The 25,668-nt window shown below is 37.1% G+C and overlaps 1 protein-coding gene across 1 annotated transcript in view; it reads right to left on the bottom strand.

Moving 5' to 3' along the window:
- Positions 1-4,070: 4,070 nt before the first annotated feature.
- Slc5a12 (solute carrier family 5 member 12) overlaps positions 4,071-25,668 on the bottom strand; it is a 63,539-nt gene continuing 41,941 nt past the window's right edge. The window contains exons 12-15 of the mRNA XM_046438198.2: positions 17,838-18,004; positions 14,206-14,309; positions 9,676-9,803; positions 4,071-7,616 (exon numbers count right to left, since the gene is read on the bottom strand). Of these exons, the coding sequence (XP_046294154.1) occupies positions 7,464-7,616; positions 9,676-9,803; positions 14,206-14,309; positions 17,838-18,004 (552 nt within the window). The 3' untranslated portion in view covers positions 4,071-7,463. The remainder of the gene's footprint in view (positions 7,617-9,675; positions 9,804-14,205; positions 14,310-17,837; positions 18,005-25,668) is intronic.

Raw genomic sequence — 25,668 nt, 5'->3', positions numbered from 1 at the left:
CCCCTCTGGTCTCATCTTGATCCTGAGATGGGTGTGGTCATGCCAATTCCTGAGATGCTGTCAATCTGTACTCCTATTGTCTCTTGGTAAAGTACTTTGCATCTCTTCAATGGCTATAACATCTTTAGCAACCATATCTTTCTTGGCCCCATATTTACTCCCACTTTTCTGGACAAAATGAGTGTTTTCAAATCTTTACACTCTGCTTTCTACTTCTGATTATCACAATGAACTTGGATCCAAGCTACTAGCAATATCTATGCCACTGCTGGAATACTATGCTGTCTTGAAATTTCTTCTGCCAAATTAATTAGCAACCACATTTAAATTCATCCTCAAAGATAATTTTAGAACAAGGGCAAAATTTAGAAATTTCTTTGCAAGATTTTAACACAAATATCCCCTAGTCCAATTTCCAATATTGTTCTCCTTCTGCTTTGAAACCTCATGAGCCCAGTCTTTAATGTCCACGGTCCTGTTAACATTCTGGTCTTCTAAGTTCCCACCAGAATTTCCTATTAAAGTCTGCTTACAATATTCCAAAGCTTTTCTGTCCTGAATCTCTAAACTTTTCAAAATTCTTCCTACAAAATTAAAAAAGTTCCAAAAATTACTGAATCACATGGTTAGGTTAATCATAGCAATAACCCCACTTCTCAGTACCAATTTCTGTTTTACTTCATTTTCCTTGCTGTGAGCAAAATACCTGAAAGAACAGCTCAAAGGAGGAAGTTTATTTGGAGGTAACAACTTCAGAGATTCAGTCCATAGACAGCTGGCTCTATAACTCTGCACCCAAGGTAAAGTAGAGCACCATGGCAGAGGTTGTAGCTAAGGAAAGCAGTTCAGAATGTGCAACCAGGAGGTAGAGAGAGCTAGCTCCATTCACAAGAACAAAATATAAACCACAAAGGCACACCTCCAGTGACTCCCTTCTAGTACACACAGCTACCATTCAGTTAATCTGTTAATCCCGGTGTATTAATCCACCAGCTAGGTAACACCTTTAATAATATTATCATTTCACCTCTGAATGTTCTTGCATTGTCTCACAGAAGAATTTTTGGGGGGATGCTTCATATCAACACTATAACACTCTCATCAGACATAAGTACTTATTTATTTTTTTTTTGTCATGCATGTGTTGGCTCTATCAACCGCCATCAAAACTCCTTGGAACAGCACTTTTATCACAGGTACAATACATGCCAAGAAAGGAGAACCTGCAAGAACATTATAGCCAATACTCAGTCAAAAGCTACTGACCTGCTTTGTTTTTATTGATTTGATGGTCAAAATTGAAAATCTAGGTTTCCTGTAGAGTTGCTTAACTGATATGACTGGACTGGTCAATTTGTGGCAGTTAAAGATAGGCCTCGGGATATCATTTTCAAATGTTCGTCACCTGTTGTCTGTGAGATATACCCTACTCAGTCCTACTATGGTCATCAGAAATTTGTATTCCATTTATTTCCCAAATCAGTATTATAATGGACCCCAAGTGTAGTTCTAGGTTTTGTCCAGAGAATCAATTAACATCTTATTTCATTCCTGATATTTTAATTTAATTTCTGACAGAAAGGAAAACATTTCCCTATATGCATTTCTGTTCAAAGTGAAATATGACAACACATTGTCCAAGAGAAAGATGAAGTAGGCCTTAACTCAAATCATTGATCAGTGCAGGTTCCTGCTACCTAGGATTTGTGTCTTTGTTTTGGTGAAAAAATTCCCTTCAATTGAACTTGCCATCTAAGTTCATATGAAAAACCATACTCATGACCCCATATAATGGCTTCTAGAGAACATGAATGTTATAGCCACTGAACCCTAGCCTCACTTGCATTAAGACATCTTAAAAAAAAAGTAAATGAAAACATACATGTGGGTAGGGAAAATTCTCATAGTTGGGAATAGTTCCATTCTCTGGTACTATCAAAGTCCATACTCAGGGAGAAGCAGCCTCTAAATCAATCTCACTACTCTAAGACTGGACCAGTGTGTGCTTCTGCACAGCTCTCCCTTGAGAAAGGCTCTTGTTCCACATTCACCTGGCTCTAAGTAAGTATGAATTGCACTAGACAATCAGCTGTGAAGGTGTTATTTCACATCTTTCCTTAAAAAGAAAGGAATGAAATCTCCAGGCCTTGTACTACATTGACTGCCTTGACACTTTTTCCCCATCTTAATTCTTTCTGCATGGAGAAAGCCATGTCTCCACTCTCTTTGATTTTCAGAAACCTTTTTTTTCTTCAATTATTAGTTGAAAAACTAAGCTTAAATGAGATTTACTTACATTGTCCCCGTAAACACAATTGTTATGTAGGTGGCTAGACAGCTGTGGTACAAAGGCTGCCTGATGATTATTTTGTCAATGCCCATGGAATTCAGTGCTACTGGGTAAATCTTTACTCCAAATTGAATACTTTTTATAGAAAAATAATATGAGCAGATGATACTTTTCTTGGTGCCTGTGTCTAAGAAAAGAGATGGCAAAGATATTTGTGGAAGCAATTTTTTTTGGAGATTGTGAAAGCAACTTAGGGATTTCCTACCTAGGCAAAGAGTCTACTCTGCAAGTCCTGTTCAGTTTGTGCTGTACATGCACCCTGTCTTCTTTCTGATTGAAAACCAAACCATGGTTTAATTTATCTGTAAACTCTCAAAAAAGAAATGAAGAGTTTTTAAATCTTCTTCATCTCTTTATTTCTAATCTGTTAAAACGTATGTAGTTAAATCTAGTAAGCTTAATTTTGGCAACTACAATTTTAAGTACTGAGGATAAAAATGTACTTAAAAGTGTATGTAATTTTGATCTTTTAAGATTCATATCCATTGGCCTCCATATTGTGTTTTTGAAGTAGAGAAAAGCTATTAGCATCTATAATTAAGAAAAGAATTTTAGGATGACCAGAAGTGACAGAGTAGTTTCCTCCATCCATTTTTTCCCCTGTCAACAGGAGAAATTATGTTGCAATCATATATTTAACCAGATGAGTATAAATGTTAATGTTTATACTTCTATAGACCCTCTAAATATCATTAAAATTTATGTTCTGTATTTTTAATCATTAAACATTCTTTCCAAACTCTCAACAAATTTAAAGTCAATTTAAATAAATTTTACTCTGGTGATATAAATAAAATCAAAATTTAAGGAAGTGCCGATAGATCAACATTCTTCAAAGCAATGAACGGTAAAGATAAGTTAATCTATAAATCTTTATAATATATATTCTAAATCAATGAGTAGCATTGCCTTATTGCTCACTTGTCTGAAAATTCAACCTGACTTATTATACTGATATAAATAAGCCATTTGGGACTTGTTTATTTTCTTACATGCAATTACAATAGGGCATTAAATAAATATACCACATGAAATATCCTTAGCCTTAGAAATGTGTCAAAAAAATGTTCTGTAATTGGTAGTACTAGGTGTTCTGTACACTTGAAATGAATTTGTTTTTTGGGTTTTTTTGTACAGGGTATCGAACCCACGGTGGCTTAACCACTGCACTGTGCCATATTCCTAGCCTATATATATATATATATATATATATATATATATATTTTTTTTTTTTAATTTGGAGATAGGTTCTTGCTAAGTTTCTTAGGGCCTCGCTTTGAACTTGCAGTCCTCCTGCCTCAGCCTCCTGTGTGGCTAGGATTAAGGTGAGCACCACCACACCTGGCTACTTGAAGTGATTCTGAAAATTCCTGAGAATACATAGGCTAGTGTCCACAAAAGGTAGCATCATTATATATTGTTTTACTTTGTTTATAGTAACCTGATTGTTTAGTTATAAAAACTCTCTTGTTGTTTACTTTGTGTGTGTTTACATGCGTGTGTGTGTGCAAGTGTGTATGGATCCTAAGTATCAGTGGGCCAAATATTACAGGCATTATCCAAAACATCATAAAGGAATCCATGTTATATAATATGGCAAAGCTTACCATGACATGTTTACTTAGTCACCTGCTAGACATGCCTTAACCTATCAGGTTTACATTGAAGATTTTTGGGTAGATGACTCTTTTACATTCCATCCATAGAAGAAATATTGATATTGATCTTCAACCAGAATTTATTTTTAAAATAAACATAATTATATACCTTAATTACAAATAATTCTCCAGAAATTTTTTTCCTAAGATTAACTAATTGTATAAACATGCCACTATTTTTTGAAGTATTCCAGGACTCTAAAATTAAAAGATGCATATTTTTGAAATGCAAAATCCACTTATGAAACTTCCTACTGATATAGAGAATATCATTGCTGACATTTTCCTCCAATGGCTATTTTTCCAATTTGTGACAAAAGCCTCATATTCCAGGTAAAGATCAAGTAATGATAAAGTAACCAAATATATAGAAAGTTAACTCTCCTCTGAAAGTAACTATACTTCAAATACCAAAGTACAGTATTGGAAAAGTAGACTGAAGACTGTTATTCATGTAGGAGTTTGCAAACTACATTCACCAAATCAGGATTTTGGATGAGAAAGGAAATAATATTATCTGTTTCCAAAAATTACAAATAATAATAACCCTTTAGATAATTTACTCTGAGCTATAATTGATTCGTTTAGAATTCTGTATCATTTTCATATGTACCACCGATAATTCAAATACATTTGAATTGTTTGGAACTAGGTTATACTACAAGGTTATTAATGCTGGAAAAAAGTGGTTAACAAAATCCAGCTACTTTCCAATATTTAAAATAAGCACATATTATTTCTAAATATATAAATGTACACATATACAGTCAACATTTTTGTAATTTTTTAGACAATTTATTTCTAAGGAAACAATTAAAGAAAGACTATTGTTTGTGATCATTGCAATAATGTTTAAGATTGTACTGCTGTAAAATATTTAAGTAATCTTTTCTATTAAATATGGTTTGAAATTCCTGTAACCTGTATTTTCTTTTTATGAAATGATATTATCCCGTATAGTCACAGAATAATAGAATTAATATTCAGAAAATAGTTTGATCTAAACAAAGAAGGAGCCCCTTCTCTTTTGTTGTTGTTTTGACTATCAGTTGCAATTATTATTGAGCTGTAAATTTGGTTTGAGAGGCTGCTTACTAATCCACACTCACATATACAAATGTAAGGCTTAATAAATCACAGCTATGAATATTGCATTTTCAGAAATAAACTTATGCATCTTCATAACAGCATTTTGATTTTTAAGAATTTAGGACTTTTAGAAAAGTTATTTTCTGCAAAATGGCATATAAGTTAAATTCTAATATATTCTATCTATTCTTTGAAAAACTACTTTTGGGGAATTTGTGACATGACTTTTAATTTATACCTTATGTTTATCTCATTTCTAATACTCAAAGTATAGTAGCAATATACATTCTAAGCCAGTATCTTGAAAATCCCAAAGAGAAACAAAAAAATAATTTAAATTAAAATGAACACAGTTTTCTTAATATACCACAGAATAACAGTGGATGTTCTGCATGGACAATCACAGGGCTAAACACTTTCTGTGATTTACCCTCTTGATCTAGAACTTTAAAAATTATATTCTACAGTTTGGTTATTGGGTCCTTACATCTGTTGGAGCAAGGTGAGCTAGCACATATGAACTGGATGTCCTAACAGACTTTTGCAAGAAATCAAAAAAAAAAAAAAAAAATCCATTTACAATAGCCTCAAAAATTATCTGGAAATAAATCTAACCAAGGAGGTGAAAAACTTCTACTGTGACAATTATAGAAGCCTGAAGAAAGAAATTGAAGAGACCTTACAAGATGGGAACATCCATGTTCTTGGATGGACAAAAATTAATATTGTCAAAATGGCCACCAAAAGCACTACACAAGTTCAATGCAATCCCATCAAAATACTTAAGAACTAGAAAAACAATCCTAAAATCATACGGAAAAATAAATGACCCAGAAAAACAAAATAATCCTGAGCAAGAAGAGTGATTCTGTAGGTCTCCGAATACTAAACCTCAATATGCTACAGAGCTATAGTAAAAACAAACAAACAAACAAACTAGACCAGCATTGCATTCACATAAAAATATACATAAAGATCAATGAAATGGAATAGAAAATGCAGAGACAAATTCACATAGATACAGTCATCTTCTACTTGACAAGTTTCCAAAAACATACTTTGGGAAAGGATATCTTTTTTAACAAAAGTTGTTGGGAAAACTAAATATTTAGATCCCTATATCTCATCCTGTCCAAAAGTCATGTCAATGTGGATTCAAAGATCTAGGAATTAGAGAACATAGCAACTGCTAGAAGAAAACACACTCCAACATACTGGCATAGGTACCAACTTCTTTAACAAACTCCTAATGCTCAAGAAATAAAACTAAGAACCAATAAATGGGGTGGCATCAAATGAAAAAGCTTCTGAACGGCAAAAGGAACAAGAGTGTGTAGAGAATAACTTTCAGGATGGAAGAAGCTCTTTGCCAGCTATTCTTCTGACAGGGAATTAATATCCAAAATATATAAAGAACAAAAAAAAAAAAAACCCTTATATCAAAAAGATGCTCTTTTTCTCCTGACCTTATCTTAGAGAAAAACTCCAGACTTCTTGTTATGTGCAGAATCAATTTGTGTTTGTAAGGTGATGGAAAGGAAGAAGAAACAAATCCCTGCACCATGAAGGGAAGACAGCATTGAGTTATAACTGCTCCCACTGATCAGACACCCTTGTCTCCTTTCTGTGCTTTGTAGTATTTTCTTTAAAGTTTGGTCAGACAGCTCTAGTAGTGGTAATGACTAAAAGAGGCTCAAATGTGGCAGTAGGAGGATGCTTGTCGCATTTAAGTGTTCCACTAGAGCTATCAGATGTGGGGTGGGTTTTAAAATTTGTCTACATATATGTGAGGCATGAGGTTGCAAACAACATCATTCTCATTTTACCAACAGTGTCAGGGTAGCATTTACTAGGCAGATTCCCTTTTCCCATTCTGCTTCTATAGCTCTAAGATATTGATGGTTAAAACTACAAAAAATAGGCTGGGGGTTTAGCACTGTGGTAGAACAGGTGTTTAGCATGAACATGGCCCTGTGTTCAATCTCTAACACACACACACACACACACACACACACAGAGAACAAAATAAACACAAAAACCTGAAGTTTTATATGACACAAATCATATTCTTTGACTCCTTCCACTATGATGAAATCTAGTCCTAATTTATTAAAGAAGGAAATCCCCGGGCATGTAGAGCATTGCTGATTTTTTGTAACTTCAAACTGGGGATCTGCAAAGAATGTCCTAGGGAACAGTCATTTCATTTGTATAAATAAGTATAAATAGATATTGAGCAGCCTTTTCTTCTAATAATGACTGCTATACATCTCTACTAACATTAGGCAAGAAGTGTGTGTGTGTATGTGTGTGTGTGTGTGTGTGTGTGTGTTTTCGTGTATATGTACACGCTTGCATGTATTGTCCTAAAAATAGGTCATCTTCTCTAATGCCATATTGTCATGACTTTTTTCCTTGGGGTCATATCCTGGAACATGAGTCAGGCCTTCTTGCTGGAGTCCATTCTGCAAGACAGATTCAGCCCCTTGTTTCCAGGCACCGCCATTCTCAAGGTTATCCTGAGAAAAATGGAAAGACACATAGTAACAAAATAGTCAAGGTTACTCCAACCCACCTAGAGGGATATCACTCAGGTCTCCCTTTCAAATAATGACTCTATACAAAAATGGTCCAATAACTACCCTAGACTGCTTAACTGACAATCTTGATAATAATAACAACAAAACAACAATTTATTGAGCATTTACAATGTTTTGTGTTACCTGAGGATATTTATACATCTCTCATTTAATACAGCAATACTATGAGGTAGTTCCTTACAGCATGAGGACAGACAGTCCTGTGATTCAGGTGGCAGTGGTCTGTTCCTACCTGTGAACAGCAAACCCTCTGGAGGCTAATGGAAATACCTGCATGTAATCTCTCCTGCAGACAACTCAATGTTTTGTGGCAAAGGTACCTAACAGTTACACCCTAAGTCTTCCCTCCCAGTCTCAATGCAAATCTTGAGAATGTACGCTTCTCATATTAACACAATTTATTACTTATATATGAGGAAATTCTCACTCAGGAAATAAGTCTTTAACTTGATTCAAGAACTTCCTTGAAATCCACTTACACAAACAATGCACTGTTCAACTACTGCCTTCTTAGAAAACTAAATTGCTGATCTGGATGAATCGTGCCCTCTCAGAACTCTACAGTGTTGAATAGGGCCAACTTTTTATTTATTAAGCCATTGCTTACTTTCCAAGAAGACTGGCTTCAGTACCCCCACCCAGCTCAGTTCTCCTTTTTCCTATTTTGAACTTTCATATCATGGTTTTGTCCAGTTTTAATTACATCCCTGCATTTGCATTTAAATATCCTCCTAAAATCTCTTGATCCTAGAACCCATTCTGAGCCACAAAAAGATGGTGCTATTCCCAAATGCAATAGATATTAAATTTAGCTTTATGTCATAACACAATTATGGGGAAGATAGCAATTGACAGATGAAAAATAAATGATATGATATAGGTTAAGAGTCTCAAGTTCTATGAGGATAAAATGGGGATGAAAAGGTGAAAATAAGCTTGACCTAAAAAAGAAAACCGAAAACCAAAAACCAGAAAACCAAAAGATCACTCCTGCCATTAATCAAGTTGGGAGGGCAGACTGATGAGCCAGCTACAAACTGGCAGGAAATATTGCTTCCTTGAAATCCTGTTGCTGTCACATTTCATAATAACACTTTGTCTGACTATTGTGCTCTTACCAATACTGACCAGGGAAGTTTAGATTTATTTCCTGCTTCCCTTTAACACCTCTCAGAATCCTTCAGCAAAAGCCCAAAACATGCAAAAGATATGTCCACACCCCACTGTTGTGGAAGGTGGTATTATGTGGGTCCTTTGCAGCACCCCAGCATGCTGCATCAAGTCAATAAGTCCAACTTGATCAGACTGTAGGCTGTTCCTGATGGTTCTTGGCTGATGAGAACTTGATAGTGCTCAGATAGTGCGTCTAGCTTGGTTTGGCCTAACTGCCCTTATGGAGTAAAGAGACTGGGAAATTAGGTGCCTCTTTCTGCATCTCTGCCTGTGAGTTCTCTCAATATTGTATATTTTTACCCCAAAGAACAAGAAGTGTCTCTCTGTCCACTTCATTCTGCACAATCACCTGCCCCCATGCTCAGTTCTCAGACAAAAAAGCTGAAATTTGGAGAAGTTAAATAACTCATCGAAGGAAAGACAGACATGGGACTGGATTAGTCCCAAAGCATGTGAATCTAAAACCCAGGCTTTTAGCCTTTACTGAGACTGAGGCTCCTTGTTCCCTATTATTTATTTTTCTTGCCTAGAATTCACCTTCACATGGGGTTAAAAGGAACTTTGAAAATAGGTCACTTGCAATGCTAGCAATTCAGATCCAAGGCACATTTACCTATTGTGTTCATATGCTTGAAAGGTAATCAGCTGAGGAAATTCTGAAGTTGAGACCTAGATTCTTTCAAGTTCTAACATCCACTGCTTTCCTTCACCAACCCCCACTCGCACCCCTTGCTACTGGCTCAAAATGGGCAAAACAGGAATCTCTTTGAGCTAATGTTTGGATTTAAAAGCTTAATCTGCTCACCTGCTCTGTCCCACGGTCATGCTGAACTCCACACCAGCACAGAGTTTTATATTTCTTAGACCAAAAGCAAAATAAATTGCAAACTGGTCTAATTAAGAGTGGGTCAACATCCTTGCCTCTTTGGTGACCTATTAACAAAAGGACAGGTGGATTAGATGGTTAAAGGCTTCCAGGATTTAAGCGTAGTCAACTTGAGAAGTAATTTGCTTCTTAGTAAAAGGGTGAAAACAGGCCTGACAGGTTAATAAATATAACTGGAAAGAATAAATAGAACTCCTGAAAGAAAGGGGTTGGAGTTGGTTTTAAGAAAACCATGAATTGTCAGCTCAGGCAAACTCATGTCTATAGAGTAAAACAGAGAAAACACATTTATTTAAAAATGTTTAGAATGGAAAAATCTACTAATAACCTTCACAGGCCAACACAAAGGGGAAATCAGGAATTATATTTATTCAAGAAAGTTCTTAGCTTTTATCCAAATCAGATATAATATCCAAGGTTATTTAAGACGTTATTTTTAAATTATAGTGTTTCCTTCTATCTGTCCTCCTGGATAAGCAATCCCATCGTTTCTCCCCAACCACTCTAGACACTCTTCATGTCTCTTTTTCCTTAAAACATATCTGTTCAGTGCTCCATTTCTTCAAATCCTGCTTTTGAACAAGGTTCACAATGATGATCAAAACAAGATTTAAAGGTTCATGATGTTCCTCCTCCCCAAACCTTTGCAAATTTGGTTTTATCAAGGCTATTTATGAATACTTAATCTCATTAAATGTTAGCCATGAGTCTGATAGCTAGATTAGTCTAAAGGACCTAGAAGAAATAGGGGAACAGGAGTTACACGTATCAAGCAGATTCCTCCTTGCACTAGACAGTGTGCCCATCCATGAGCATTCCCTCAAATTTCTTTCTAGGAACATACAAAATTTAGATTTTCAAAATTGCAAGTTGATTTTCAAATAAGATATTCCGTGGCATTATATGAGTCTGTCAAGAGATATTTGACCAAAATAGAACTCTACTGCTATTGACAATAATATTTATCAATTAGTGCCTTCTACAAATTAGGCACATTATACTTAAATTACTCCTTATAGCTAGGCAAGTGTTGTTACTAAGGAATTTTCTTAAGACCTACTAAATGATGGAGCAAGAAATTAACCATACATGGTAATAAAGCCTATAACACCCAATTTACCCTAATGTGTATGGGCAGTAGGACTGGGCAAAACCTCAAACTACTCTCCAATCATGATTCTGAATCAGAAGAATTTAACTTAGAACCAAACTACTCCCAGGGTTTAAAAAGAAGATAGTTGTCTCTGAATAGACCACTAAACTATCAAACACTCCAATAAATAATATGGATTTGAGGTTTGCTAACAAATAAAAGGCTCTTTGTTTCATATAGATTTAGGACCTGTTTCCATCTAGAAAAAATAATGACTGGGAGATTGTAGAGAGTAAAGCAAAGTACAAGGCTATAGTTCTCATGAGTAGGAAGTTAAAAAAGAAAACGAAACTTAAATCTTGGGTTTATGGCTTTAATTATGAGTAAGACCTTGGGGACTGGGCATGACTGAACTTAGACTATTGGACTACAGACGTATGCGTGTGAAAGGAGAAGGTCACAGGGGACAAGACCATTTCCTGTAGACAAATGGGGTTTTTTGGGTTTTTTTAATGCAAAAAGAAGTTCTCAGATGAAGAAGAAATGTCATGAGTTGTATTGCAACTTTGGGAGAATTTGGAAACGTTCCCCTTTTCTCTGAACAGAGGCAACTATATGCCAAGGTGCTGAGTTGGGGATGGAATCCATTCCCCATTTGTCTCCTCTGCTGGCCACCCTGTGCAGAGCACAAGCCCCCTAGCCCAATATAGAATCCCTGATTTCAAAACATAGGCTATACTGGAAGTCAGAAAAGCTAGGTCAGAAATGAAAAAGGAGTTAATGGGAGAATATAAAATGTCAGAAACTTTGGGAAAAAAGACACTGTTCTTGAAGTTTCAACAGAATGAGAAAGGTATGTGTATAAGTGTGTATGAGAAAGAAAAAAGAAAAGAGGAGAAAAGGGAGAGAAGAGAGTGAGAGACTAAATTCAAGTAGGCCACATATAAAAATTAGGAATGAAAATAGCATAGAATTTGTCAGCAGCAAACTGAAAGATAGAAGATGAATGAGCTACATCATAGTGTCAATATAGAGCTACACAATTCCTATTGATTTAGAAAGTCCTACATTAATGTTCTCCAAAAAGATCAATGATCTAGGGCAAGAATCAACAAATTTTTTTCTGTCAGAGGCTAAATAGTAAATATTTAAGATTTTGCTGGCCAGAGACTCTATGTTTAATGATTAACCCTATCTTAGTAGAGTGAAATCAGATAAGAGTAAAATGGTAGGCATGCTGTGTTTTTATAAAGTTTTACTTACAAAAACAGGTGGTAGGTTAGAGTTAGCCTTAGTTGAACAAAAATTGACATAACAGATAAAAATAATGGGCTGACTGAAGGCTTTGTATCTAAGACTTCCAGACACATGGCAGGTGACATAAAATTGATAAGATTCAATTAAATATGAAGGGCTGAAAATCAGAGCGGCATAAAGCTGTTCTTGCTCTCCTGACAATGGGATATTCTGGCCATTTAACCAACGAAGAATGATTTTTGCTCTTGACTTAGGAAATGGTATTTTCATTTCACATTAAAAAATAGTGAAAAAAAGAAACTTTCAGCTTCCCAGTAGAATTTTGCCAGTCATAAAGTATATATACTTTAAAGTATATCTGGGTCCAATATCACCTTCTAGTAGCTGATGCAGATTAGGATTAATAACTTAGAAAGCCTTAAGGTGCTACTCAATAGAAATAATTACATTTGTCAACAAGTATGAGGGATATGATTATCTGGGAGAAGTAGAATTGAAACCATCCCTTTTAAGACCAAGCAAGACTAAGTTTGAATATGGTACAAGAGAACAGACTCAGAGAGCCCCGCCTTATCTACTAAATTTATCCCACAAAATTTAAACAGTTTTAGTCTTTTTAAAAAACATTCAGTGGGCATGATGGAAGGTTTCTGAAAATCCCTTAGTGACCAGACCTCAGGGTCCAAATGAGCACCAGAACCTCATTTAAAAAGATAGGCACCAAGAAGTAGAAACATGTGGCCACCAGGACCAATATTTTTTTCAAAGATTTAGTGGCATTAGACCCTATTAAAGTGCTGCCTCTTGGTCTTAAGGATATTTCCTTAAGATTCCAGACATTTGGAAATAAAGAAAAGATAGGGATTGTATCAGGATGATTGTTCATGCTCAAGATAACAAAAATATTTTCAATCCAAATGTAAAACAAACCTTGATGTATCAGCACAGGAATATGTCGATTCTTATGTTCATTTGGAAAATACATAGACTAGCCAGTCAAAGGACTTGAGTACACATATTCTGCTTTGCAATCAGGAAGTTGAAGGTTTAGCTGTCCTCTTAATTGGAGAGTGACCAACTTATTAACAGAGCTAGGTATATCCTACTCGCAGCACAAAAGCTGCAACTGTAGTCAGGATACTAATGAAACATCTAAACAAAATAAACAAACTTGCATGTGAAATCATTTTTCATGAAGAAATTTGGAGAATTTTCACATGAAAGCCTAGGGCCACAATATTTATGCTCTGTTCTTTATCATACCCAAGATATCCTCAAATTTAAATGAATGGCTAAAGGGGTCATACTCAGAATGATAAGGCATTGCAACTTGCATGTAGCATTTCCAGTCCAAAATCAGCAGGAAGGCTACCATGGAGATTTTGTGTTGAGTAGAAATATTGAGTGCTGATTGCTTGTAAGTATATAATGGTAGCATAAAAGGAGAATACCTTAATAATTTATTTAGTTAAGATGCATAGGAAAGTCGAACAAGAATGTGGTAGGCCCATTCCACCCATTTCTAACCCATTTCTAACCTATTACATTGTGAACTTTGGCATTAAAAGGATATTGAGTCATCAGAGAAACTATGGTCCAAAGTACAATGGTAAATCCTAGAACCAAAAATGGCTTAGGGTGAAGCTGATCACTGACCCTAGCAAAGCAGCTTCCAAAAGGCAACAGTAGACTCTGCCCTTCTTATCTAACAGATCAGCCAAGGTTTATTCCATGAGATAGTAAGGTGGTAATGGGGAAAAAAATAGTCTCTTATTAAGAGGAGGGGAAAAGAAACACTCTTGCTATTTAGATTTAATGATTGTTCTGTTATAGAAGATTTTTCACATTCATGTCTCTGGGGGAGCATATTTCAAAGTGCCTTTTCTATTCAATACATATATCATACATATTAATAATCAGATCCATAATAATCAGGGGAATGTTCTTATGTGTTACTTGTGGAGAGTAGACATATGTCTCTGGAAAAAGCCTTTTGTGGTAGACCTGAAATCAAACTAGTAAGATAGCCACATAGTCCACAAATGCAAGAAGGAGCTCTATCTTCTTTAGAGTCAAAAAAAGAAATCCAAGTAACCAACCTGTTATGAAGCTGATGATTACTCCAGCAATAATGCATCCTAAGCAGCCCACAGCACTGTAGTAAAGGTAGGAGAGTGAGTACCAGGTATCAGCAATGGTGGGCCTGTGGGTAACAATAGCATATGTCACCAGTTTCAATTATTCTGATGTTGTCATTCACAATGATCTGAAGGACCGCTCAGGCTCCTTTTAGGGCCTGGCATTGTTTAAAACCCAAAAGCTTAACATTTTAATTAGACACTACCTGTGCTTCATATTCCACCAGATTCAAATCATCCCTGTATTACAAATATTGCAATGTGTAGACTGAATTACGAGTATTTCATTGAGGACTGTGTCTTCCATTCTTTTTGTATTATTTATCTTTCAGGCATGTATTAAGCTCAGATTTAATGCCAGGAATTTTGACAGCCATTGTCTACATATATGAACTAACAGAAAATCACAAAATGGACTTGGAAATGCATGGTGGAACAAGAACAAAGGATTGTGACAGGATGTGTAAGACTGTACTTCAGTTCATTTTAAAGAATGTTTACTAATCAGAAAAGAGAGTAATCAAGAACACAATTTCATATTCTAAAAAAGGAGGATAATAAACATAGGCAAGAGGAAAGAAATAGTATGGCAGATTGAGACATATAAAGTTTGATATTGTTCAACCATAAGACTTATGGAAAGGAAGGACTCTAACTGAATCTCAGAGGAAAAACAGAAGCATGATAAGATAAAGGGGTGTCCATATGCTGTTTAGCAAAGACCACCTGCTCAGTGTTCCATACTGAGCTCTACCTACTTCACCCTACAGGAAGAACCAGAGCAGTTCTCCACTTACTCAATAGTATAAAGAGCTAACATGCTAGATAAAGAGAGTTCATTGCATGTCTTTTGCAGAAAAGGAGGCAGAGATGACTGTTGAACTCCTGGGAAATTTGACTGGTAGTGATTCAAATGGAGTCTAGATGCAGATTTCCCATAGAAGCAACTAGGATCTATTTCCTTTCTCGGTGAAGTAATTGATTTATTACAATGCCACCATATCCTATGAAACAATGAACCAAAGGCAGCTTAATTTTACATCTTAGGAAAAACTATCCATTTACAGTTGGCAGGCATTGGAAAATGCAGCACATAGCTGGTTGCTTACATGCACTCAGCTGGTAGCTTCAAATGAATACTACTGCTTTAAAAAAAAAAACTTAATAAATGTCAGAAGACCCATCTTCAACTTTTGAATGTGCCCTCTTACTTAATATTATGTGGAAACAGAAATGGAACTATGCTAGAAATTTCTTTTTCTAATCTGGCTAACCCTGCTACACCTAAGGACATCTTCCCTGTATTCAGAGTCACCATCGCTGGATGGCATCGCAAGTAATAAGACATCCTTACTGCTTACAAAAATAAGCTATGAGGTGAAGATAAAGATGAACCCAGATTTCAGTATGGAAAGAGTGGAATAAATTAAAATTATTTGTTGTTTCCTCCTTGCTCTTTTCCCTTATAAAAAGGAGCTGATACCCAGGCACAGTGGTGCACCCCTGTAATACCAGTGACTGAGGCAGAAGGATCTCAAGTTCAAAGTCAGCCTCAGAAAAAGCAAGGAGCTAAGCAACTTAGTGAGACCCTGCCTCTAAATCAAATACAAAATATGGCTGAGGATGTTGCTCGGTCAAAGGGGGGAAAGAAGTAGAAGGACAGAAGAGAAAGCAATACAAGAGGAAACAATAATAAGGTATAACTGGTGGCACTGGGAGGATTCAGACAATGCCTAGAATGCCTTGAGAGGTTGTTTTAAGCATAGCCTTCAAGATGCCAGGGTTGTAGAAAAGTTTTAAGAATGGAAGGATAATTTGTTTAGAAAAGGTCTTTTCAAATTTTGACTATCTTAGAAATCTAAATATATATATGTGTGTGTGTGTGTGTAAACATTTAATTTATTTAATATACATTATGTATATTTATTTATGGGAATATGGGGACACTAATCTGCATCTTGAAAGAGGAGTAGATTCTAAGTAGAAATAAATGTTAAAAGGAATTCCTTTGAAATGAATACCTTGATTAAAAGTAGAAAAGAGTGGAGTATATATAAAGTAAAGAGGAGGATCTAGAATAGAAGGAGAAGGGTGGGAAATAACAGGACCCACAGGAAATTTCTACATTTCCTGAAAGGCATTTCATTCCACGGTAAAAAAAAAAAATACTGTCCTGGGACTGGGGATGTGGCTCAAGCGGTAGCATGCTCGCCTGGCATGCGAGCGACCCGGGATCAATCCTCAGCACCAAGTACAAACAAAGATGCTGTGTCCGCCGAAAACTCAAAAAATAAATATTAAAATTCTCTCTCTCTCTCTCTCTCTCTCTCTCTCTCTCTCTCTTTAAAAAAAATACTGTCCTTTTTTCTGTAGACAGAAGATTTAAGTTACCTTGGTGTGGCAGTCATGAACTCAGAAAATTGCTTCAGGAGAATACATCTAGTGAACATTTTGGATAGAGTGGATTAGAAGAGAAGATAGAGAAAGGTGAGCAACCAAAAGGACAAATAGAATAACTTCACTGTCCTAATTTTTTTTTTTAAATGCTGAGAGTACCCTCAGGACTGACAAGGGAAATGGAAAGGAAAAGATATGCCCGGAACAGAGATATCCATAAACATAATTTGCAAAATTATTTGACAATTTTTAGAAAGTTAAGCCCAGTGAAAATAAGCCAAAAAGGTAAGCATTGGTGAGAATCAGAAAAGAGTCATTCAAATCTGAGGATCACAAATTTTATATTCCTGGACTTGCCCCTATATTCAGTTAGAATGTTAGAATGTACATTATTACACCAAGATACAGTGGTGTATATATATATATATATATATATATATATATATATATATATATATACACACACACATACACACACACATGTACATATACACTACATATATATATTTGTGTGTGTATATTCTAATTTTATCCTCTCAAAACCCAGTAAAATAAATGCTAAGAACCTCATTTTAAATCAAGGGATTCTAGAATGCAAGAAGTGATCAATTCCTAATTTGTTCAATGATACAAGTAGATTAATGGTAAAAGCAAAATCCAGATCTAGGTTATTTCTGATTTGAGAGTCCATGGTATTCTCCCTACATCATAGTTATATTCTGTATTTTGGTATCTTTGGATGTCTTAACCCATCCATAAATAGAAATGAAAATTCTTTGTTAGCACATGTGTTCACATAGCTTGATTTAGAAGACTTAGGTTCCCAACCTAGTATTTTCATAATCATTTTCCTCACTGTTCACAGTCTCTTCTACTCATAATCTTTATACTTTTAAGGGAACTATGATCCTCATACCCACCCATCTATTTTTAAACCTCTACTAATCTTTTTCTGTTTTGCACTCATATCTCCAATTTATCGCTCTCCCAGTTCACTGTCGTATACCTGAGTACAGAGAAACAGCTATCTGAAGAAAGCAACAGTCCTACATAATGCTCTTCAGTGCTGGGTTCTGGAATTCTCTTAGGAGAACAAAATGCATCTCATCAGCCTTAACCCTGAGGAATGCACTTTTTTCTAAACTGGCGTCCTGATCTCTGAGATGCAATGTCTGACATATTTAAAGGCGACATACCTGTTAGATAGCTCTGGAGGTGCTGCTGTCGTCACATTTGATTGAAAACACTGCTCTGTTGATAGTGGCAAAGGCCATGTCTTAGAATCTGGTGCAGGGTAAATGAAGGCCCCAATGGCCACCCAAAATGATAAAGTGATTCCAGTAATGAGGCCTCCTAGTGCACCCTTGATGAAGAAAGGAAAGTCAATATGAAATTGGACAAAACGGTTTGTTGAAAGAATCATGAGATGAGAAGTACTGCACCAAAGAGGTTCTGGCTGTCCACCTTAAATCTTGGTCACATGTGCTGGAACACAGCCAAAACTATCTTCCTGTCAACTCTCCCAATACAGTGTCATTTAGAATTTTATAGAGATCATTATATTTAGATTTGTAATATGAGTTATTTCTCTACCTCTGGTTTCTTTCTCATTATTTAAAAAGATGTTAGAACCTTAATTGCTTGCCAAAAAATAAGTTTCAGAAGTTAAGAAAAACTTCACAGAATGGAGACAAAGCAGTCATGTTTCATCAACATCTATTTACACAAAAATTCTTACTCATGTCTGTCATCCCAAGTGATTCTGGCAGAGTCCACTGACTTCCAACATTTGGAATTTTTTGTTTGTTTGTTTGTTTGAGTCTAAATACTAGCAAGTAAGGGTATTTACTCATACTACCAATTACAAGGCAAAAGGTGACACAAATTTAAATATTTGCTTTCCTCTATCTATAATAAGGTGGTTTTCCTGACTAAATAAAAAGGACTATTTACTCTTACTATTGTTATCTATTTGCTAATATAGATAATAAGTTAAATAGACAATGCATTAAGATCTTACACAGCAACTGCAGATATTTTTGTGACTAGGCAATTGTCTTTCTTCACATTATCTCCCAAGGACATAAATATCCTTGCAAACCTCAATATCACAAAAATGATTAAGATAGAGTTTTCCTAATACAACTGCAGGAGAAGTGTGAAAATGCCCTGAAATTTATCCATCCATCTATCCATCTATCCATCCATCCATCCACCAATCCACCCATCCACTTTCTTTACCCAACTCCCCATGATTTATCTAAAAGAGTTCAATAAGGGCCAGGTGGACACAGATGCCAAATCAGTTGACTTGGTATTTATGGAATACTCTAGGGCATGCACATAAATAAATAAAGAATCAAGTTATCTGGAGTTTAAAGACTTTCTAAAACTATATGCATGCGTGGTAAGTTTATGAGTAACAATAAGTAAATGGCAATTTTGCTAGATTAAGAAAATCATGGTATTTCAAATATTTTTATAATATTACTTTTCAAATAAATATTAATTTTGATTTATACTCCCTGCATAGTCATTTGAGCAACATTTTCTTTTTTTTTTTTTTTTTTTTAATTTTTTATTGTGGGTTGTTCAAAACATTACAAATTTCTTGACATATCATATTCCACACTTTGATTCTAGTGGGTTATGAACTCCCACCTTCACCCCATACACAGATTGCAGATTCACATCAGTTACACATCCATTGATTTACAAATTGCCATACTAGTGTCTGTTGTGCTCCGCTGCCTTTCCCATCATCCACCCTCCCCCCTCCCCACCTCTCCCCTCCCCTCCCCTCCTCTCTCTCTACCCCCTCCACTGTATAACCCTGAGGGTCTCCTTCCATTACCGTGCAATTTACCTTCTCTCTCCCTTTCCCTCCCACCTCTCATCCCTGTTAAATGTTAATCTTCTTCTCCTGTTCTTCGTCCCTACTCTGTTCTTAGTTACTTTCCTTATATCAAAGAAGACATTTGGCATTTGTTTTTTAGGGATTGGCTAGCTTCACTTAGCATAATCTGCTCTAATGCCATCCATTTCCCTGTAAATTCTATGATTTTGTCATTTTTTAATGCAGAGTAATACTCCATTGTGTATAAATGCCACATTTTTTTTATCCATTCGTCTATTGAAGGGCATCTAGGTTGGTTCCACAGTCTTGCTATTGTGAACTGTGCTGCTATGAACATCGATGTAGCAGTGTCCCTGTAGCATGCTCTTTTTAGGTCTTTAGGGAATAGACCAAGAAGGGGAATAGCTGGGTCAAATGGTGGCTCCATTCCCAGCTTTCCAAGAAATCTCCATACTGCTTTCCAAATTGGCTGCACCAATCTGCAGTCCCACCAGCAATGTACAAGTGTACCCTTTTCCCCACATCCTCGCCAGCACTTGTTGTTGTTTGACTTCCTAATGGCTGCCAATCTTACTGGAGTGAGATGGTATCTTAGGGTGGTTTTGATTTGCATTTCTCTGACAGCTAGAGATGTTGAGCATTTTTTCATGTACTTGTTGATTGACTGTATGTCCTCCTCTGTGAAGTGTCTGTTCAGGTCCTTGGCCCATTTGTTGATTGGGTTGTTTGTTCTCTTATTGTCTAATTTTTTGAGTTCTTTGTATACTCTGGATATTAGGGCTCTATCTGAAGTGTGAGGAGTAAAGATTTGTTCCCAGGATGTAGGCTCCCTATTTACCTCTCTTATTGTTTCTTTTGCTGAGAAAAAACTTCTTAGTTTGAGTAAGTCCCATTTGTTGATTCTAGTTATTAACTTTTGTGCTATGGGTGTCCTATTGAGGAATTTGGAGCCCGACCCCACCGACTGTAGATCGTAGCCAACTTTTTCTTCTATCAGACGGCGCGTCTCTGATTTGATATCAAGTTCCTTGATCCATTTTGAATTCACTTTTGTGCATGGCGAGAGAAAGGGATTCAGTTTCATTTTGTTGCATATGGATTTCCAGTTTTCCCAGCACCATTTGTTGAAGATGCTATCCTTCCTCCATTGCATGCTTTTAGCCCCTTTATCAAATATAAGATAGTTGTAGTTTTGTGGATTGGTTTCTGTGTCCTCTATTCTGTACCATTGGTCCACACGCCTGTTTTGGTACCAGTACCATGCTGTTTTTGTTACTATTGCTCTGTAGTATAGTTTGAAGTCTGGTATCGCTATACCGCCTGATTCACACTTCTTGCTTAGCATTGTTTTTGCTATTCTGGGTCTTTTATTTTTCCATATGAATTTCATGATTGCTTTCTCTATTTCTACAAGAAATGCCATTGGGATTTTGATTGGCATTGCATTAAACCTATAGAGAACTTTTGGTAATATCGCCATTTTGATGATGTTAGTTCTGCCTATCCATGAACAGGGTATATTTTTCCATCTTCTAAGATCTTCTTCTATTTCTCTCTTTAGGGTTCTGTAGTTTTCATTGTATAAGTCTTTCACCTCTTTTGTTAGGTTGATTCCCAAGTATTTTATTTTTTTTGAAGATATTTTGAATGGAGTGGTTGTCCTCATTTCCATTTCAGAGGATTTGTCGCTGATATACAGGAATGCCTTTGATTTATGCGTGTTGATTTTAAATCCTGCCACTTTGCTGAATTCATTTATTAGCTCTAATAGTTTCTTTGTAGAGCCTTTTGGGTCTGCTAGATATAGAATCATATCATCTGCAAATAGTGATAATTTAATTTCTTCTTTTCCTATTTTCATGCCTTTAATTTCTTTCGTCTGTCTAATTGCTCTGGCCAGTGTTTCGAGAACTATGTTGAAGAGAAGTGGAGAGAGAGGGCATCCCTGTCTTGTTCCAGATTTTAGAGGGAATGCCTTCAGTTTTTCTCCATTCAGAATAATGCTAGCCTGAGGCTTAGCATAGATTGCTTTTACAATATTGAGGTATGTTCCTGTTATCCCTAGTTTTTCTAGAGTTTTGAACATAAAGGGATACTGTACTTTGTCAAATGCTTTTTCCGCATCTATCGAGATGATCATATGGTTCTTATTTTTAAGTCTATTGATGTGGTGAATAACATTTATTGATTTCCGTATATTGAACCAGCCTTGCATCCCAGGGATGAATCCTACTTGATCATGGTGTACAATTTTTTTTATATGTTTTAGTATCCGATTCGCCAGAATTTTATTGAGGATTTTTGCATCTAGGTTCATTAGAGATATTGGTCTGTAGTTTTCTTTCTTTGAAGTGTCTTTGTCTGGTTTAGGTATCAGGGTGATGTTGGCCTCATAGAATGAATTTGGAAGTTCTCCCTCCTTTTCTATTTCCTGAAGTAGCTTGAAAAATATTGGTATTAGTTCTTCTTTAAAGGTTTTGTAAAATTCTGCTGTATACCCATCGGGACCTGGGCTTTTCTTAGTTGGTAGTCTTTTGATGGTTTCTTCTATCTCCTCAATTGATATTGGTCTGTTTAGGTTTTCTATATCCTCCTGACTCAATCTGGGCAGATCATATGACTTAAGAAATTTATCTATGCCTTCACTATCTTCTAATTTATTGGAGTATAAGGATTCAAAATAGTTTTTGATTATCTTCTGTATTTCTGAAGTGTCTGTTGTGATATTGCCTTTTTCATCCCGTATGCTAGTAATTTGAGTTCTCTCTCTTCTTCTCTTCACTAGCATCGCTAAGGGTCTGTCGATTTTGTTTATTTTTTCAAAGAACCAACTTTTAGTTTTGTCAATTTTTTCAATTGTTTCTTTTGTTTCGATTTCATTAATTTCAGCTCTGATTTTAATTATTTCTTGCCTTCTACTTCTTTTGCTGTTGTTTTGCTCTTCTTTTTCAAGGATTTTGAGATGAAGTATGAGATCATTTATTTGTTGGTTTTTTCTTTTTTTAAGGAATGAACTCCAAGCAATGAATTTTCCTCTTAGAACTGCTTTCAATGTGTCCCATAGATTCCGATATGTTGTGTCTGTGTTTTCATTTATCTCTAAGAATTTTTTAATTTCCTCCTTGATGTCTTCTATAACCCATTGATCATTCAGTAACCTATTGTTCATTCTCCAATTGATGTATGCTTTTTCCTTCCTTCTTTTATCGTTGATTTTCAGTTTCATTCCATTATGATCAGATAAGATGCATGGTAATATCTCTACTCCTTTATATTGTCTAAGAGTTGCCCTGTGACATAATATATGATCTATTTTTGAGAAGGATCCATGTGCTGCTGAGAAAAAAGTGTAACTGCTTGATGTTGGGTGGTATACTCTATATATGTCAATTAGGTCTAGGTTATTAATAGTGTTATTGAGTTCTATAGTTTCCTTATTCAACTTTTGTTTGGAAGATCTGTCCAGTGGCGAGAGAGGTGTGTTGAAGTCTCCCATGATTATGGTGTGGTGGTCTATTAGACTCTTAAACTTGAGAAGAGTTTGTTTGACGAACATAGCTGCACCATTGTTTGGGGCATAAATATTTATGATTGTTATGTCTTGTTGGTGTATGGTTCCCTTAAGCAGTATGTAGTGTCCCTCTTTATCTCTTTTGATTAACTTTGGCTTGAAATCTATTTTATTTGATATGAGTATGGACACGCCTGCTTGTTTCCGAAGTCCATATGAGTGATATGATTTTTCCCAACCTTTCACCTTCAGCCTATGTATGTCTTTTCCTATCAAATGCGTCTCCTGTAGGCAGCATATTGTTGGGTCTTGTTTTGTGATCCATTCTACTAGCCTGTGTCTCTTGATTGGTGAGTTTAAGCCATTAACATTTAGGGTTATTATTGAGATATGGGTTGTTCTTCCAGCCATATTTGTTTATTTCTGTTACTAAACATTGTTTGTTTTCCTCTTTGATTGTTTCCCCCCCCCTTTACTGTCCTACCTCCCACTGTTGGTTTTCATTGTTATTTTCCATTTCCTCTTCCTGTAATACTTTGGCTAGGATGTTTTGAAGAGATGGTTTTCTAGCTGCGAATTCTTTAAACTTTTGTTTATCGTGGAAGGTTTTAATTTCATTCTCCATCCTGAAGCTTAATTTCGCTGGATACACAATTCTTGGTTGGAACCCATTATCTTTCAGTGTTTGAAATATGTTATTCCAGGATCTTCTAGCTTTCAGAGTCTGTGTTGAAAGATCAGCTGTTATCCTGATTGGCTTACCCCTAAATCTAATCTGCTTCCTTTCTCTTGTAGCTTTTAAAATTCTCTCCTTATTCTGTATGTTGGGCATCTTCATTATAATGTGTCTAGGTGTGGATCTCTTATGATTTTGCACATTCGGCGTCCTGTAGGCTTCTAGGATTTGGGATTCTGTCTCATTCTTCAAGTCTGGGAAGTTTTCTTGTATTATTTCATTGAATAGACTGCTCATTCCTTTGGTTTGGAGCTCTGTACCTTCCTGTATCCCAATGACTCTTAAGTTTGGTCTCTTAATGTTATCCCATATTTCTTGGATGTTCTGCTCATGGTTTCTTAACAGTCTTGCTGAGCTGTCTATGTTCTTTTCCAGTTGAAATACTTTGTCTTCATTGTCTGATGTTCTATCTTCTAAGTGTTCTACTCTGTTGGTAGTATTCTCCATTGAGTTTTTAAGTTGGTTTATTGCTTCCTGCATTTCTAGGATTTCTGATTGCTTGTTTTTTATAACCTCTATCTCCCTGTATAGTTGATCCTTTGCTTCCTGGATTTGTTTGCGTAATTCGTTGTCGAAGTGATCTTTCATTGTCTGATTTTGCTGTTTAATGTCTTCCTTGATACTCCAGATCATCTGAAGCATGTATATCCTGAATTCTTTATCTGACATTCCATCTGCTGCAGCTGTTACCTCTTCTAAAGTTGCGTTGACCTGCATTGCTTGTGGTCCTTTCTTTCCTTGTCTTTTCATACTGCTTGCGTATCTTTCCTGCAGGTGCGGGCGGCGGCTCTGCTCTCTCCTTATTCCAATTGGGGTGTCGTGGCTACCACGCCGGCAGGTCACTGGGCCTGTTCTGGGAGCTGGTGGCGGCTCTGTTCTGCCCCTACTCCAATTGGGGTGACGTGTCTGTCGTACCAGCAGGCCACTGGGCCTGTCCCGCTGGTCGGTCGCAGATCTGCCCACCTTTCGGGCACGGGTGGAGGCTCTGCTTTGCCCCTACTCCAATTGGGATGTCGTGACTACCCCGCCTGCAGGATGCTGGGTCTGTTCCTGGCAAGGGAGGCGACTCTGCTCTGTCACTACTCCAATTAGGGTGGTGTTTGTACCATGCCGGCAGGCTCCTGGGCCTGATCCGCCGGTCTGTTGTAGGTCTGCCTACCTGGAAGGCACGGGCGGCGGATCTGCCCTGCCCCTCCTACCACGCCTGCGGACCCCTGGGCCTGATCTGCAGGTTGATCACTGGTCTGCTCACCCTGCGGGCACGGGTGGCGGTTCCGCTCCACCCCCACTCCAATTGGGGTCACGTGACCACCACACCGGCAGGGCCTGATCCGGGCGTGGGATAAGGATCTGCTCTGCCCCTACTCGAGTTGGGGTGATGTGTGTACCACACTGGCAGGCCACTGGGCCTGACCCGCCAGGCTGTCACAGGTCTGTTTACCTTGCAAGCGCGAAGGGCGGCTCTGCCCTGCCCCTCCTACCACGCCCATGTACTACTGGGTCGTGGGTCTGCCCACCTGGCGGGTGTGGGTGGCGGCTCCGCTCCGCCCCCTCTCCAATTGGGGTCACGCGGTCACCACGCTGGCGAGCCGCTGGGCCTGCTCCGGGGGCTGGCGGCGGCCCGGCTCCTTCCCTCTGGCTCGAGGACAAATTGAGGAGACTCAGGTGACTGAGCCTCACCCCCCTTACCAGGAGACCAACTGCTTATGTCACCGCTGGTATTGATGAAGATCTCTCCTCCACCGCTTTCTGCTGACATCAGATCTCTGCCATGTTGGTATCCTATGCGAATGGCAGCATTTCGTTCCCCTTGCCGGGCAACCCAAGCAATGGGTGAGTCCTGACCTGCCCTCAGCAGGACCCGGACCGAGACACAGTTTCCGCGGGCTCCTAGCCCCGGTCCAGGGAAGTTCCGGGAGCCGG

This window comes from Marmota monax, unplaced genomic scaffold (genome assembly GCF_021218885.2).
Source record: "Marmota monax isolate L192 unplaced genomic scaffold, Marmota_monax_Labrador192_F-V1.1 WCK01_AAM20220418_F8-fsc00061, whole genome shotgun sequence".
NCBI classification, from domain to species: Eukaryota; Metazoa; Chordata; class Mammalia; order Rodentia; family Sciuridae; genus Marmota; species Marmota monax.
This window is presented reverse-complemented; position numbering and strand designations above follow the sequence as displayed.